Source organism: Tribolium castaneum, chromosome 6, assembly GCF_031307605.1.
Source record: "Tribolium castaneum strain GA2 chromosome 6, icTriCast1.1, whole genome shotgun sequence".
Lineage (NCBI taxonomy): Eukaryota > Metazoa > Arthropoda > Insecta > Coleoptera > Tenebrionidae > Tribolium > Tribolium castaneum.
Window position 1 is genome coordinate 4,150,390 of NC_087399.1, and position 16,695 is coordinate 4,167,084.

Consider the following 16,695-nt stretch of genomic DNA (forward strand, 5'->3'; position numbering starts at 1 on the left):
AACCACAGTTTTTGAAATAATCGCAAAAAACTGAATTTTGGCTCAATATTTTCATTTTTAATCAAATAAACTTTCGAAAAATATGATAAAACTGTGCTATTAATAAAAAGAAATGTTCGATTTGTTCACCATTTTCACAGACTGACTGAGTTACTTTACATAATTCACTAAGTTATAATAAACCATAATTAAATATTATTGTTTTGTTGCTTATTCGATAATAAACCAGCTAAAAACTAAATAAAATATTGAAGTTTGACAATTGTTGCATGGTTCACTTGATTACCTAAGAAAATTACGAAGTGAAACCCGTTTTTGGTGATTTTTTTCAAAAACTTAAGAGATAGGTATAGGATGTACTGATAAAAATCACCATAAATACCGATGTCCTTTCGATTGCCGTTAAGAAAATAGGGCCGTTCCATTTGAAAAAACTGAGTTATAGCAGTTTTTTGATAACCATTTTAAAAAATCATACTAGCCATGAATTTTGACAGTTGACAATTTTGAAAATTCTAGAAGACTCTTTAAACTTTTGGTTATCGAAAGCAAAAAATATTCACTTATCGCAAAGGGTTAAGGACTGTAATATCTTAGATAAATCCTTGCAAATAAAAATTATAACAAAAAAATTGACATATGTCAAAAACTATGACAGATAAATACCAACAACTGGGGTAAATTTTACTCAGCTTGAGAAGGTGAATTAAAATATGCAATAAAAATGTATAGTATCTATTTAAAATTTCAAACATGGTGCCACTTTTTTGTAAGCCATTTTGAAAATAATTTAGTTGAACTCAGAATGGCCGATTTTGATCGTATACAAAATTTTAAAGCTCTGGCTACATTAGAAGTAATGTAGGCCCTAAAAGAATCACCCTGCATACTATTTTAACAATCATTTAGGATTCGGATTCGGGATTGTGTGCAAGCGGACCGCAGACTAAACACCTCTCTTTACAAATTTTATTTGCACAACTTATTGTATACATCACGCATTGCATATCTTTGGATCGTATAATACTAAAGAACAGGTAAATAGAGATAAAATAATGGTGGTACAGGTCTGTAAAAATAAGTGGCGACCCCGATGACAAAATTGACTAGTGACACGAACTACAAATCGCCACAATTATTTTTGATTTTTCGGGACTTTGAACAAAACACTAGCCTTCAGGTAACAACAGCCCATCACCCGTGATGGTTTCCGATTGGCTAACTATTATTCATCTGTACAAAATAAAGTTTTGCAAGTTCAACTGTAAATATAGTCCCTGACAGTCTCGGTATACAAATAAAACAAAACATCACATCGGTTTTACGGAATTGCACTGGAATGTGAGAAACGTTACTTACCCGGCAAGACTTCAACACAACAAATTAATCGTCCCCGTGTCAGCCCCCAACAGCAAAAGCCGATTCAGCGGCAGCAGCGCCATGGAGGTGAGCAGTCCCCTGAACGCGTCCGAGCGCAACTTGGTGCTGGAGAACGACGCCTCCATGTCGATGGACGTGTGGACGCCGATCCTGTTGGCGGTTGTCCCCGAAATCAGTTCGTTATTGTAGACGTTGAGGCAGTGCACCGGCTCGGTGGCCCCCCTGATAAAAGACGACCTGTCAATAGCAATGAGATGGTGCAAGCGCAGCTGGGGTACCAACCTCAGGTGAAACTTGAATTTGCCATCGCTGGCGTTCCACACACCGATTGTTTGGTCCAAACTGGACGAAATCAGCGTTGAATTGTCCGCGGCAACGAGTTGGAGGACCTCACTCTCGTGGGCTTTCCAAGTCGAAATGACCAAGCCGGTGCGAGTGTCCAGGACGGTGATGGTGCCCGAAGACTGGCCCGTGGCCACCCAAGCCCCCGAAGGGGCCACGGCAAGGCACCGGATCAGGCCAGTCGGGCTCAGACTCACCTAAAACCAACTCTGTTTAACAGGACTGGCAGCAATTAAAAAACCTAGGACCGCTAATGCCACATTGACTAAGTGGACATTTAAATAATGGAGACATTAAAACGTTCGTTAATTCTGGAACGCAGCAATAATAAAAATTTGCAGCGACATTAACTAACCGATACTATTGTAGTTGTGTTTCAGAGAAAAATTTGGCAAAAAATAATGATTTCTTTTAAATAAAAAACACATACCTCAGAAATTTTGATCAAATTAAAACAAAACTCGATTATCTGAAAAATGAAGCAAGAAAAATAGCAGCAAGCAGTAAAAATATCTGCGGGGTGTTAAAAGAACAATTTTTACAAAAAACGGAGCTAATAACTAATTAACTATTAACTAATAGGGAAAGTAATACAAAAAAAAGGTAGAACAGTGCATTCTAATAGAAAAAAAATCGAGATATTGAGGAATACCTAAAAAGAATGAAGCTTCTGGATTTAGAAAGAAAACTAAAAAACAAATGTTAAAAAATAATAATTAATAATTTAATAATTTTTTGTAACGTAGCAAAGTGATCTGTTATTATTATTACAATTCTTCTAAGATTAGTCGCATTTGCGTTATCTTCTATTATTAATTTTTACATTAGTAATCTATAAAATTTTTCAATGTTCTCCCTAAAGATTTTAAATGTTCTACTAAATAAAATAAAGAGCTATTTAATTAAAAAAAACGTTTCATAGTATAGAAAAATATCAGAATAATAACTTTAGCAATATTTAATGGGAATTTAATTAGTTTTAGTTTCTAACTATGTCGTTAATTTTTATTATTTCAGTTTAAGTTTGTATTCACAAACTATAACTACATATATACATTAAGTAGTAAGTGAACCCCTTCAGCACACAGCACTTTTTAAGGTAAAACACCCCGATTTTCAAGGGGTAAACAGAAAAGCAGAAAAAATCGTGAAACTGATTTTTAAGGTATATTTTAAAATTAACATCTTTCAAAGGTTTTACTCTAGCTAATTTTTTAAGGAAAATAAAAAAAGTAATTTACAGCTAATTTTTAAGGAAGATAAGAAAAGTTAAAAAAAATCGTGAAAATACCCCCCGATTTTCAAGGTAGATAAAAAGTAAAAATTTTAAGAAAAACACCCCCTATTTTCATGGTAGACGTTCACCCTACTGTGGACTAGTGCTTCCCTGTAAAGCCAGCCCAGAGGTCATCAAAAGTTCCCGAGGGAATCGAAAGATTCCGGAAGCAAAGCCGAAGTAAAAATGTCAAGCAAAATAGTCTCTTAATTTATCCGATTTTGTCGTTTGCAAAAATTCATCAGACTCATAGTAATTATTATCTTTAAAAAAATAAATTTTTCCATTACTATATCTAAACGCCTTGTTAATATTAGAAGGAATACTTGAAAACAATTCAGCTATTATACCATGTTTCTTTGGTCTAAACAGACATTCATTAAAGTCTATAAGCATTGTATTGTCATAAAATATGTAAGTTTTACCAGAATAAGTACTAAATATTGCATTAATTTTCTCTTAGGAATACCTAAGCCTGCAATAGATCTTCCATTATAACCATTTTTAACAATGAAACTAGGAAAATCAATAATTTAATAAAGATTTTTTGTTGTTAATAAAACAGTTCCATCTGGCTCTGGTAAATATGTGATATTTCTTGAAAATTGTCTGGGAAAAAAGTTAAATAATCCGTAATTAATTTGGTATATAATCATAGGTCATATCCTTTAAATTAACAATCCATATATATTTCTTGTAAAAAATATATAATTTATGAATTACCGTAATTGTTTTTTTTTAATTACCTTGAGTTCGTGGATGTAGTTGCAAACCCTGGTATCAATCACTTTGACTGTTCCGTCGGTAGTTGCGGCGAACACGAGACTGGACGGCGCCGGCAAACTCCTCAAAACGTTAACAGGGGGGTACCTGGGGGACTCCAAGTGCCCCACGTTGGCCCCCATGAAGGGGTCCCAAATGTGCACGACGCTATCGCACGACGCCACTAGTCTCATACTTTCGATGAAAGTGAGCGAAAGGACCGACTTTTTGTGGGCTGTGTACGTCCACTGGCACGTTGAGACACTTGAGCCGTCGCCTTGACTCCTCAGCGACCACAATTTGACCGTCTTGTCCCGACTCCCAGAAATGAAGCTATTTTCGTTATCTAGCACGTAGAGACACTTGACACTGTGCGTGTGTCCCGCGAAAGTTTGCAGTTTGATTTGTTTGAAATTGAACATCGTGTCTTTGTCCGAGCGGCCGATTTCGTGCTCCCAATAGGCCAACCAGTTGCCCCTCAAATGCCGGCTGTTGTTCTCCAATCGGTTGCTGACAAGACTCAACAAATCCGTGTTGAAGTTTTCCAAATCGGCGGTTTGGACGTCGATTCGGTTCCCAACCAGAGCTATGTTGCTCCCAATGCTGCTCGAAGCCGAAATCGTGCATTTAAAATCGGCGGATTTATTCGCAATGGGGACGCTGGATTTGGCCCCCTGCTCGTACTCCTGGCACAACTCTTTGATCAAACTGTGATTCTTGAGCGAAATCTCCAACGAATTTGCCCCAATGTGTCTCAAAAACGGCAAATAGGCCGTATAGGCCAACTCGGTGGTGAAAACCAGCCGTAACTCCTCCAGGCTCTGCTCGGAGGCGTCCTCCAGCAGCAACCCCGAGTCCGTGTCGTTCATTCGCGATATTTGAATCGGTTTCCCTCCCACACTCCACTCGTTAACCGATCCGTCCCGACACAGCTCAACGTAATGAGATTCCTCCTTTTCCGACTGGCTGACTTGACTGTCCTCCGGTTGGTGGGATTCCTCCCCAGAGAACACTTTATCAAAAATGAGAAAAAACCGCTGAAGGGCGGGCACAGCCAAGTGGGTTCGCGTCATATCAGAGCCCATCCGGATCGAAAGGACGTACAGTGTGTCCAAATATTTGCGAGCCAAGATGTTACGAGCCGTGTAACCGCTCGGGAATGTGTATTTCGTCGAAGCTAGCAGTCTCACGATTGGATGGAGTATGTTTTTTAAAATCACGTCCTAAAAGAGGAAAGTGGAAAATTCCGAGTGCAAGTAAAGGTGGGACGCACCTGTAACTGGTCCATGAGAGTCGAGTCAGATAAGTATGGAATGACGTGTTGGAATAAAGCCAAGCATGAGATCAAACCACCCTCCAAGTTGGCGGTGAGGCGTCGTTTGCACAAAGCGATCAGTTCGCTCATGTGCGGGATGTATTGGAACAGAATCAACTGCTCGCCATATAAACCTTAAAATATTTTTTTAATTTCGCGCCTATTTAGACAAGAAATGGTATTACTACATTTGATAGGTGTTTATTTAGTGGTTACAAATAGATTCGGTTAGAATTGCTTTAAAGAATTGTAAGGCGAAGAAAAGTAGAAAAAAAATACAACTGAAATTAAAATTAAAAAAAGAAAATGAAAACATCTAAGCTAAAAAAATATTCCAAGAATAAAGCAACTGGGGCCGACATTTTCAAAATAATTTTCGTAATGTAAATTCTATCCTCAAAAAGTTTGTTTCAGCGGTTGGAAAATTAAGTTTTTGTCGAAGTCGTAACAAAAACCAACGAATCAGGCAAACCTCTTTATTTATCTGCCTTGCAACAACTAGTTATCTCACAGATTATATTTTTGTTGGTGACGTCTTATCCATATTCTTACACAATTATTATTGTTGTTGCCCCGTTTAATTTTACTCACTTGGTTACTTATTGCTGTTGTAAGAACACGTCCAGTCTTATAAACGAAATCAAAATTTTTCATTTTAAAAAGTTTTATTTTTACTTTTTCTTTCTTTATTTTTAATGTCTTACTACAAACTGTAGCAGAAGAAAATGCCATAAAGGTAAGTGCATTTTCTTTTTTCCTATTTTCCGACAAACAGTGAAAAATAATTTATTTGTCTGTATTTTGTTTTTTATATCACAATATTTCTTTTATTTCCTTTTGCTGTCCTGTTAGTTACTGCAAACATACAGGTGTTCCGTAAAAAACTATGGAATTGAAGATTTTGTTGCTGAAAGTGTCAAAAAACTAAAGCCAACTCCCCGCCCTCCGTTACGGACGCCTCTGATTATTTATTTTATATTTAATCCCCGAATTCGATTAGACGTGTAAAGGTTATCAACTGTACCAAATTTTGTAATTTTATCCGAAATGGTTCCAAAAATATGGAGGAAAATCCACTTTCGAGAGGTGTACGAAGTATTTTTTGATACATATAATAGGAAACTTTTGTCTTACAATTGAATGTTTTGTCACCTGTTTAAACTTGTAACAATAAAAACGGAACACTTGTACAAATAAAATGAAATTTTAATTCCCACTGTCTGATTTTGATATTAAAATCTTCAATAATTTAAACCTGTCTGAATAATTTTTTTGGAGGTATTTTCATACACAAGATTTTTTCTCATCAGTTATGTCGTTACACGTTGCATTCTTCTTCGGTTTCGTGGTTTCAACCACCATTTACTTCAAAAATAATTATTGAAATTAGAGCTTTTTGAATTAGCAAAATTGTATTTTTATTCAACAATAATTGTATAATTATTCAACAATAAAAATGTGTCCGTTATCAATTTGTATTTTTTTGCCTGCACGTATTTAAAATTTTATAATTGTGGCTCTAACTGTAGGTTGTAAACCATTTAACAGTTTATGAAAAAATTACTGATAGTGTTCAAAAAAAATAAAAAATAAAAATTTCTGCTAAAATGAAATAGCTATTATTAAATAAAACAAAAACAAGTACTTTTTAAATTATTTCCTGTAATCGTAACGATTTATTTTTTACAAAAACTGCTGCAATAATTGGACAAATACAATGTAATACCATCACTTGTCTGACCCATTTTCAAAATTTAAATAAAATTTTAATAAACTCCACTTACCCGCAATGCTCGTCAGACACTCCAAAACCTTGACCGCATTCTGGTCCCCCAGCACATAGCTGGAAACCACCGAAAGCGTCTCCACCTCCCTTGAATTCTCCTCTTTTTGCACCAGAGTCAAATTCTCCTTGCCCACATAACACAAAGTCAACATTTTGAGCAAATTCCGTGAAAGATACCGAGCTGTGAGCACCGGCCCCAGTCTGTGTGACAACCAAACGAGACTATCAGAACTCATATCCGAAATTTTCGCGTCTTGTTTCTTCGATTTTGAGACAGTTGGTTTCTTTTGATCGGAAACCGCCGATCCGGGCGAATCCAAAACCAGATCAAGCTGAATCGAATCGCTTTTCTTGCTCCCAACCTCGCAACTAATATTACTGAACTCTTGCTTGGTGGACGGGATCGGTATAGTTGGGGAGGAAACCCCAGGTCTGGTCTCAACATCGTCCTCACTCAGGTTCATGGTGAGCTCTTCGAGACTCCTCAGCTGGTCCAGATTTTCGGTCAGGGTGGCATCGAGCGCCTCCTCCGCCGTCGAATGATTGAAGGGCAAATCTGAGGCGACATTTAACTCTAAATGTTCCATCAGCGATTTTAACTGCTCCTCGTTTTGTTTGTCGTCGTCAAAATCAAAGACTTCCGGTTCGGAGGCGAGCTCCTGTCGCGGAGTTGGCCGTTTTTCGGACGAAACACTCGAGTCATCACTCCCGGAAGTGTCAACATGTTCGGCGTCCATCGTCTTCAAGTGCGACGTTTTCCGGACGAACTTCTCCGAATGAGTGTGCAAGATAAAATCGACCTTTTCGTAGTCTTTATACCGCCCAACGGCCTCCACAAGCGGGGCCACAAGATTGTCCAAAAAACACTTCAACCCCAGTCTCACAATCAATCGTAAGAGAAAACTGTGATGGTACAACTTGGCTATTTTGCCGTAGTATGGCAAAGTGGCCTCGGTTGGCTCATTTTCGTACAGTTTTAAAATGGGCTCCAGGAGGCTCCCGGCCGTTTTCTGGGGCCCCAAGACCCGGGCAAGCGGGTCGAATAAATACCACGCGGCTAGGACTGAAGTTGGGGGATCCTCGATTAGTTCGCGCACGTGTGGGAGGAGGATATTTGCGACTTCTAGGTCAGTCGTTGTGTTCAACTCCTCCAGCAAACTCTCCAAGTTGCGGGCGCATGATTTAACTTTGCACTCGCCGATGTTTTGTGCGAACAATACTTTAGTCCGTTCCAAACTTTCGTATTCTGCGCACATTTCGCCGTTGCAGTCGAAGTGGTACAAAACTCCCAACTCCGTGGAGACGTTTTTGAAGTCTTTAAGAGTCGCGATTAGAGAATACAAGTAGGGGAAAAGTCGGGGGAACGGGATGACGGAGTGGAGGAGGGGCTCCAGGAGGAGGTGGGCGCTGGGTGGAGGCAACCCCAAGTCGGTCACGGACGGATATTTAAACTCCTTGAAGTTGGGAGTGTCAGGCTGGAGGAGCAAATGAACAACGTAGGAGATACACGGGGGGATTTCGGAACTTTTGATAACAGTGAGACAGGCTTTGAGCCGATCGGTGAATGATAAGTTCGAGTCGTTGGCCCCCAAAGCCCGCAACTGTTTCGACATGAAAATCTCCACAATCAAACAACCCAAAATTTGCAATTCCCGAATTCGCCTCGCTGAGATGATATCAGAGTAGTTGCAAATAATTTGATTCTCGTTCTTTTGTACCCGCGACCGGTGAAAATTCAGATTGTCTTGTTGTTGCAACCGTTTTTCAAAATTCTCGCTAAAAATCAAATTCGTGAACGCATTTTGTACCAAACACTCGTCATTTGCGTGCTCCTCCAGTCGTTTCTCCTCCACACATTTCACCCGCTTCTCCTCAAGGTGAAAAGTCTTGGCGAAAAACGCATGTTTCTTCTCCAAATTCTCCAAGTATTGCTCCGGCCGGTACTCCTTCGGCAAGTAAATCACCCCGGTGGTGAGGGAGGAACTTTGCACTTTGAGGTGGGAGGTGAAGGCGTTTTTCGGCCCGGAGCTCGAGCTCCGGGTTGCGTTTTTCGGTTTTTCTTCGTTGAGGGACGACCGGCTGCGGGAGAGAAACCGGGAGAGGCCGAGGGGGCGGTTTGAGGACGCTGGGATGTCTTCGATGTCTTCGTCGTCGGTTTTCGCGTCGAGGGTGAGACCGGGCGAGTTGCTACGGTCGCGGGATTTGGGTTTTGTTTTGCTGATGTAGATTTTCGGGGGGGTTTTGTTCCAGAAGGGGGATGGGGTGGCTTTTGGGGGGTGTGGGTGGGTGAAGAGTTGGACGATTCCCGATTTCATCAGCTTGGTGTGGTCGTCGACCAGGTGGAGGCACACGTTCTTGGCCTTGACGGCGGCGGCGCCCGCCAGTCTAGAGATAACAGGGGGGTTTTACTAATTTTCCGGAATTTTTTTAAGGAGGTACGACCAAAATGTGACTGTAAATTCCAAAGCTGAAGCTGGAGTTAAGTAAAAAAATAATTTTGCATCCGAAAGAGTTTTTTTTACTAGCGGTAATTTATATGCGTAAAACTACCATCGTTGAAATTTAGGAACAATAAAAATATCCCTTTTCGTATAAATAGAGATTTTGTTGCTGGAAAGTGTTACCCAATTTAAACATTTTCTCTCGGAAAATCTGACTAATACAGATCTTGTCGATTTAATTCCTAAACAATTTTTTTACGACCTGAGATAGGACTATTAGTACAGTGTTCTTAGTCTTTTGTTCGTGTCCAAATTGATCGCTTTCTGTGTTTTTGTTCTGTTAATTATTTCAATTTGAAATAAGTTCTAGTTATTTGAATAAAAATAAAAAAGTGGGTGTCTGACGGCTCTTTTTCGATCGTGGTGGTTTTGAGTTCGTAAGATTCAAAAGTAAAAATTTGTAAAAAATAAGTTTTTTTGCAGATAAACTATTAGTTGGGTGTCCTTAGTCTTATGTGCGCATTCAAACTGTGTAGTTCTTAAATTTAAATTGAAATTCGGTTTGCTTAAAAAAAGCGAATTTGTGTGTGGTAACAAAGTCCTAAAAGGTAGGATATTATGTATCTAACGGACGTTTTTACGATTGCGGGTGTCATATAAATAAAATAAATAAAACAAATAAAATAAATAAATAAAATAAATAGAATAGCTTTAATTTCTTTAAAATTAAACATTGAACGCATTGAAAAATCAGACGAAGTAGAGGAAGCCATTTGAATGATGTTTTATTCAAAACATAATTGTCAAAAGCATAAGTTCAATTAGTTCTAAAAACATAGCGTCCATATTGGGAAACTCTTAGGTCCATTGTATTTATTTTTTTAATGACAGAGAAGAAAATTAAGTCTACTTGCACTATTCCATTGAAACGGTTTATTTATCGACATGTTTCGAGAACAACTGTTCTCAACCTCAGTCTGTTTTTTTTAATTTTTACATTCTCGTAAAATTAACATTTAAAAAGGTTTTTGGCAAAATTTAAAAATGTCCGAGAAAGTGAAGCTTCTTCGGATCGGCGTAAAAATAAAAATTATATAAATTTTTTTATTTTTTTTTTGTTCATCTGCAAGTGAGATGCTGAATATTTAATTAACGCTTTGCTACAAACTGTAGCGGAATTAAAAGCCATAAAGGTAAGTGCATTTTATTATTATTTATTATTTTTTCCGTTCATTTCCAAGTAAGATGTTGAAAGTCTGATATTATTAATATGATGTTGCACTGATTTTTTATTTATTTTTTATTCTTTGCTACAAATTGTAGCGGAAGTAGATGCCATAAAAATAGATGCCTTTTAATTTTTTTTCGTTTATCGGCAACTTATATTTATGCCATGTTTTTTAACGCTTTGTTTTAATTTTGTGTTGTATTTTATTTCACAAATTCCTTCATTATCTTCATTGTCTAATAAATAATCATTACCACATCCTTACTTTCTTTTCCCTAGTAAGAACGCCTTAAACCTCCTCGCGGTTCTTGCTAAACAAATTACTTATTAATTTAAATAATAGGAGCTATCCTTAAAAGTAAAATTATGTTTAAACACCTGGTAAAAACGTAATAAACGGTCGTATCTCCCTTAACATATTATTTGTTAAAGTAAGAATAGATAAATAGTAAAACAAGTAAATAAAATCACGTACTTGTATCCAAAAGTCAGGTCTATCCAATAATGCAGCCTCTCCGACACGTGAACACTCTCCAAGGCCTCTCTGTGCTTCTCTACAAAATCCTCGGGCCCCGTGCACCATGAGGGGACCTCCAGGTCGTCCAAATCGTCATGAATGCTCTTAAAAACCGTCGGATCGGTGAAAAACTCAGGAATACACTCGTCCGGAGTCCACTCCTGCATCCTCTGAATGGAGCTGGGGTACTCCGCTGGCACCCAAATGGTCCGCACATTCTTGCACAAAACCGACTTGGGGGTCCTCCTAGCCATATACACGTAATACGTGATCGAAGACAAGACATCCGACACGTGGTGGGGCACCTCCGACGAGGCATTTTCGTAAGTCAGGTCCAACTGACGGTCCCCTTTATTAAGCCTAAACTTGGATTTCTTCAAATCGCGCCAGTTTTTGCCGCACCTTGAGGCGAAATCGGTCACCCACGGAAAGACATGGTGGCAGTTGGGGTCACCCAACTTCCGTCCCGAGAGTTTATTTAACGCGGAAATGTAGGTGAAGTTCGAAATCTGGCCTTCGACCCACAACTGGCACAATTCTTGCAGGGTTTCATTGCTGATCTGGACCTTGTCGTAGGTTTTTATGCCACAGCCTTCGCATTTAAGGTTTAGGTCGAATTTGTGGCCGTTTTTGCGGCAGTCGGGGATATTTACGTGTCTTTTTGCCTCGGTTTTCGTTTCTTGGACGTAAATGTTTGAGTGGATGTTCGGGATTATGTAAATCCACATGTCTTCGGTTAGGTAAATGTCGCTCAAGGAGATGTCCCCCAGAGTGAGGCTGCGGTCGTGCATTGACTTCAGAGTTTGTAACAACTGGTAGATTATAAATAACGGCTTGGCGTAACATTTGTTTAAAATAGCGGGGCTGAAGGTAACACAGTCTTTCAAACTGTGGTCGAAATACGGCATATGTAGGACGAAAATTGCGTTGAGAGTCTCCACAGCACACACGGCTGGTAACACGTTCAAATGTACGTCGAAGTTTTTCGACTGCTCGGTGCTCAGTCTCGAGTCGCAAATATTAACAAGGGGGCACCCGTAAATCCGTGTTAAAATCTCCCGCAAAACCTCGTTATACTCCACTAGGGAAATTTGAGTCTCCTTGCTAGTCTCAGTTTTACTGTTGTACTTCTTGTAAGCCTCCTTCCACAAATTCTTATAATTCGTCTGGTAAATATATTGCATCAACTGGCAGAAGAGCAAAGGGGGGTCGTCTTTAATCAGACTCCGGATGCGAGGTAGTGGGATCACGCTAGCGTCGCGTTTTTTGAAAACACAGATAAACACTTTGCTCCACGAGGCCCCCAGCTCCTCTTCACTGACTGGCCATGCGTCGAAACGCCCCCTTTCAGCGAACTCCACCAGTTTTGAGTACTTTACCAATGACCTAAAAAGCGAATTTCAACGACTTTTACCACGATTTTGAGCTTTACTTGAGCCATGATTTGTGTACTAGAGCTATGTAGTGCCCCTCTTTAGTAGTGGGCTTCAGGTACTTCTTTGGTACACCCAGTTCTTCGAAAATGTCCATTTCGGGGAAATGTGGTGTCAAGCAACCGCGATCTGGCGACACTTTCGAACGAACGGGGACGTCAAAAGGATAAAAAAGGGCATTATTGGGGTTTAACGGGCTGAGATCATCTTTGTATACAAAACAAAGTCGGATTTTGATTGAACATAACCGCACTTTGTGAGTCAGCTGGTTTTTTTTGCTTTACAGCGCCGCCAACGTGACGGACAAAAATGATAAAAAATGTTCTTTTGAAAAATTGTCTTTATTCCATTAAACTGAAATAAATACACAAATGCAGCTTTACAAAAATCAGACATTAAAACTTGACATGTATCTACAAAAGTACAAATAATGGTTAGTATGAGGTGTATCCCCTATCGTACAAATTAACTGAGGTAAAGGGCCTTAAGGCTGGATCTGCTTCTGGGAGAGAACCCCCCGTTGTGGTCCTCACGTCCTGGTCCAACAAAACAACATCTTGAGAGAAAGCGCTGTTTCTGATAAAAAAAAACAATCCTGATGTATCTAAATACAGTGTTATTTTGTTACCTTAAGACAGCGCCATACTCTTCCCCCAAAATGGCCTCATTTTCCGTGAAAACCACAGTCTGGTACCCATCTTTACTAACCGAATACTTTCCCAAAGTTCCGTTGTAAACCAATAAATCGTCCACCAAAATCTGCAATTGTTTACCTTTACCCTCAAATCCAAAATTTCGTAAAAGTACCCCAAACTCCTTAATCCCCCTCCTCGGTGTCTTGGAATAATTCCACAACTTGATCACTGAAACAACAATCGGTTCGTCCATGACGACATAAATCCGGTTCAAATGCTTGGGTATAATGGGGGCTAGCCACGAGTGCGACCCCGTATGGTCATTATTTACCCCATCAATGAGCTTATTGGGGGTCCTGACGTCCCCTACCAGCTCCGGCAGCGAGTTTACACTTTCAGGATACGCGCAAATATTCTGCTCATCTAGCAAAATCCTCCGTCCGTACTGGTTGTACAACTCTAAGCCGTTCAAACCGCAGTAGTATTGGTCCCCCCACGTTGAAAACACAATCAACTGGATGACAAAACCCTCCGGCATGGCCGAGGGTTCGTAGAACTCGTCTTGGTCCAGCAAAGACGGTAACTCGTCATGGACGTCCCCCACAGCCAAGTCTTCGACAAATTTAATATCCTGGACGTAGTCATAATGCTGATTTCCGGGCGCTCGGCGTAGAATAAAGATCTCGTTTTTGGTCACGGGATTTTTGACCGGTTTCCCGTCCAGAAGGATTTTCAAAGCCCGGACCCCAGCGTAAGAAGTCTCCAAACTGCTGTTATAGTTCCAAATTCTGATCCCCGACACGTACTTAAAGTCGTCAAAGTCCATCCGAATTACGACTTCTTCGCCGAATTCAAACGGAACGCACCACATATTTGTTTCATTATTTGTAATATTAACTCCGTCGATTAAGTTCGATAAAGGACAAGTCTCGCTTTTTATATTACACGTTAAATTGTTCTGTTTGATGTTGATGACTGTGTCGTTGCCTTGGACCAGCTCGAATCCGGTCAGTCCGATCGTTGTGAGGTGGCCCCAGTTGGATAAAAGCACAAGTTCGATCTGACTAGCCCCCAGCAAGATTTGGTCCGTGGGGGAGCCTTTGGTGGCAGGTCCGGTTACGGGACGCATCTGAATTATTCATGTTTAATTTTACAAAAAAAAATAAAAGACTTACGTCCGAAATTAAGGCGGAAGTTGGGGGTCGTTCCATAATCGTCGGGGTAGCAGGCCCTGACGTAAGAAAGGAATACGACGAGTCGTTTTTGGATATGCTTTCCAAAATCTCATCATCAGTCGTAAACAAAATCGTCTAAAAACAACAGGCCCCAAATTAAAAATTTCTGAAAACGGTATTTTTACTGTAAAAAACACCACAGGAACTCAGGAACCAGCGATTATTTTTTCTATGTATGTGTTTTTTTTTAAGAATTTGTATACAATTAACTCGCAGATTTTTTAAAATTCTCGCTAACTAATTTCAATTAAGTTGTGAAAGCAATTAATTGTGAGTTACACGAAAAAATTGCACAAAATTAAACATCGACTGTTTCAGACCTTATTTATCTCTTGTGGGAGACACAGTTATTTTTCAGCTCTTTTAAATTGTACTTGCTAATTGGTTACAAATTATCAAATAAACTCGGGCATTACGTATGTATGCAAAATTTCAGTTAGTTCAGATTAGAGAAAACCTCTCAAATTTAATTAGCAAAATACAAGACAGCCAACGAATTAATTAAAAAAAAGTTTTTACAAGTACTCACATCACCAAAGGCTTCAATACTGCCCAACATCCCCCCGCAAGCTTTGGCGATTTCGCCCTTAAAAACCGGCGTATCATCCAGAAACATCACAATGTCTCTGACACCTCGGTACGAATGAATTCGCGACTTGTTGTAATTCTAAAAAAATCATTAATCAAGCGTAAGTTATTTGGGGTTTTTACCCAAATCCGTATCATCGCCAAGGTTTCAACTTTCTCGAACTCGATCGTGATAATATGACTACAACCCATCTCAAAGGGCGCCAGCCAAATGTGCATATCGTCCTGGGTCCGGCACACCCCGTCTAGCAAATTTGTAACAACTCTAGGGTCAGCGTTACACTCCGGTAGAACGTTAACATCGGGAGGAACAGCTGTGATCTGCAACTTTCCATGTAGCAACAACCCCAAAAAATCCAAACTAACTTTTTTCACTTTGACCAACTTGCCATCAAGCCCGAAAATCTCAATCCCGTTCAAACCCACGTAGTGTTTGTCCCCCCACGTGGTCAAAATGTCGATAAGTAACGTGCGCCCGGAGGGCAGCTCCGGAATAATAAAAACACTCTCTTTCGCGACTTTCACTTTCGAGCTTTTGCTCTTGTACTTGGAGTTGTATTTAAAAAGCGTGGGCCCTTCGGGCTCGCGCTCCAAACTGTGCCGCTTGAGGCGTTCGCTAATGCGCTCGTTTTCGGCCAAAAGCTCCGAAATGATCTCCTCGCGCAGCTTATTCTCCTTGTCCACTTTGAGCTGATACTCGGACAATTTTTTCTCAAACAGCGGGTCGTACCGGTAATTGGACATTTCGCTGTGGCTGCGGTTTGGCACAGTTTGGTCTAAAAGCGAGGGGTTGTACGAACCCAGCTCGTCGGAAATCGGCGACAAAACCGAATCGAAATCTACCAAGGAAACGCAAACATGGGGGCAAGCTTTTATTGGTTTTACACAGTTGGGGCCTCGTCACTTACCCAGCTTCGGGTCTAGAGCGAAATTTTTGGCACTGTCGAGACGCCCCTTGTGCGACTGCTTGAAGTGGTCGAGGCTTTTCCACGATTTTTCGAGATCGAGCTGTTCCCGGTTTAGGGACTTGTTCCAGTCGAATTTCTCGTCCAGGCGCGGGATTAGGTACTCGGATTGGGTCACAGCGACGGTTTTTTCGTCAAGTAAGTGGGAAGCGAGGGACGATCTGCGACCGTATTTGGCTGAGGACGACTCGTGTCTCCTGCAAAATTAATCCTGGGTTTGGTAACCCGGCGCATCCACCAAAAACGTACCGGTTGCGGGCATCTAACCCTTCGAAAAAATTCCGCACATCGAGGCTATAGGACAAACCCTTGCTTTTCTCGACGCGACTGTTGTGACTCTGAGCTATTTTCCTGCAAAATATTTGTCTCTTCGTTGGTTTGGCTCACTTATCGCAAGTCTTACTGGGATATTTCCTCCAACCACTTGGGGACCGTCCCATGTGAGGGGATGTCGGTCGAATTCCTCCCATTGAACTCTTCGCTCTTCGCCGGAATATTCTGATCCATGGTGTCACCACTACTTACTTAAATTTCTCTGCACCTATCAAGTGTTATCGATTTATGAATCAATTAAACTTTACTTACACCTCCTAGAAATTTCCTCGATCACATTGCACTCCAATGGTCAAATTCTGACATTAAGGAATTCAAACGAATTTCCTCACTTTTTGTTATGGTTTCGTGTTGCCATGTCAACAATTCACGCTTTGATGGGTGGAAGGAGGAATAATAAATGACCCAACGGTTTGTGCAAGAATTTGTTTCGAGAAGACAATGAGGGGAATTGTGGAA

At 40.2% G+C, this 16,695-nt stretch overlaps 2 protein-coding genes and 1 long non-coding RNA gene across 5 annotated transcripts; 1 reads left to right on the forward strand and 2 right to left on the reverse strand.

Annotated features, from left to right (window-relative positions):
- Window positions 1-955: 955 nt before the first annotated feature.
- Window positions 956-12,613, reverse strand: Wdr81 (WD repeat domain 81). Of its 3 annotated transcripts, none has more exons than XM_008198905.3 (7): window positions 12,480-12,613; window positions 11,006-12,433; window positions 6,860-9,246; window positions 5,034-5,209; window positions 3,745-4,983; window positions 1,663-1,919; window positions 956-1,602 (listed from the first exon to the last, which is right to left on the reverse strand). In XM_008198905.3, the coding sequence occupies exons 1-7, from the start codon at window positions 12,575-12,577 to the stop codon at window positions 1,371-1,373; spliced, it is 5,817 nt and encodes a 1,938-aa protein (XP_008197127.1). In that variant the 5' UTR covers window positions 12,578-12,613; the 3' UTR covers window positions 956-1,370. The 3 variants fall into 3 exon arrangements, with proteins under 3 accessions (XP_008197127.1, XP_008197125.1, XP_015838055.1); XM_008198903.3 differs by having other exon boundaries at window positions 956-1,617; XM_015982569.2 differs by having other exon boundaries at window positions 956-1,919.
- Window positions 5,642-6,543, forward strand: LOC107398465 (uncharacterized). The gene is made up of 2 exons (XR_001575310.2): window positions 5,642-5,811; window positions 5,928-6,543. It is a non-coding gene; the product is annotated as an uncharacterized LOC107398465 (long non-coding RNA).
- Window positions 12,614-12,802: 189 nt separating the features above from the next.
- On the reverse strand, window positions 12,803-16,622 carry LOC661857 (katanin-interacting protein). The gene is made up of 11 exons (XM_967989.4): window positions 16,489-16,622; window positions 16,307-16,444; window positions 16,153-16,254; window positions 15,847-16,100; window positions 15,305-15,777; window positions 15,062-15,259; window positions 14,880-15,017; window positions 14,291-14,425; window positions 13,288-14,244; window positions 13,109-13,239; window positions 12,803-13,056 (listed from the first exon to the last, which is right to left on the reverse strand). The coding sequence occupies exons 2-11, from the start codon at window positions 16,408-16,410 to the stop codon at window positions 12,915-12,917; spliced, it is 2,634 nt and encodes an 877-aa protein (XP_973082.1). The 5' UTR covers window positions 16,411-16,444; window positions 16,489-16,622; the 3' UTR covers window positions 12,803-12,914.
- Between the last annotated feature and the right edge of the window lie 73 nt (window positions 16,623-16,695).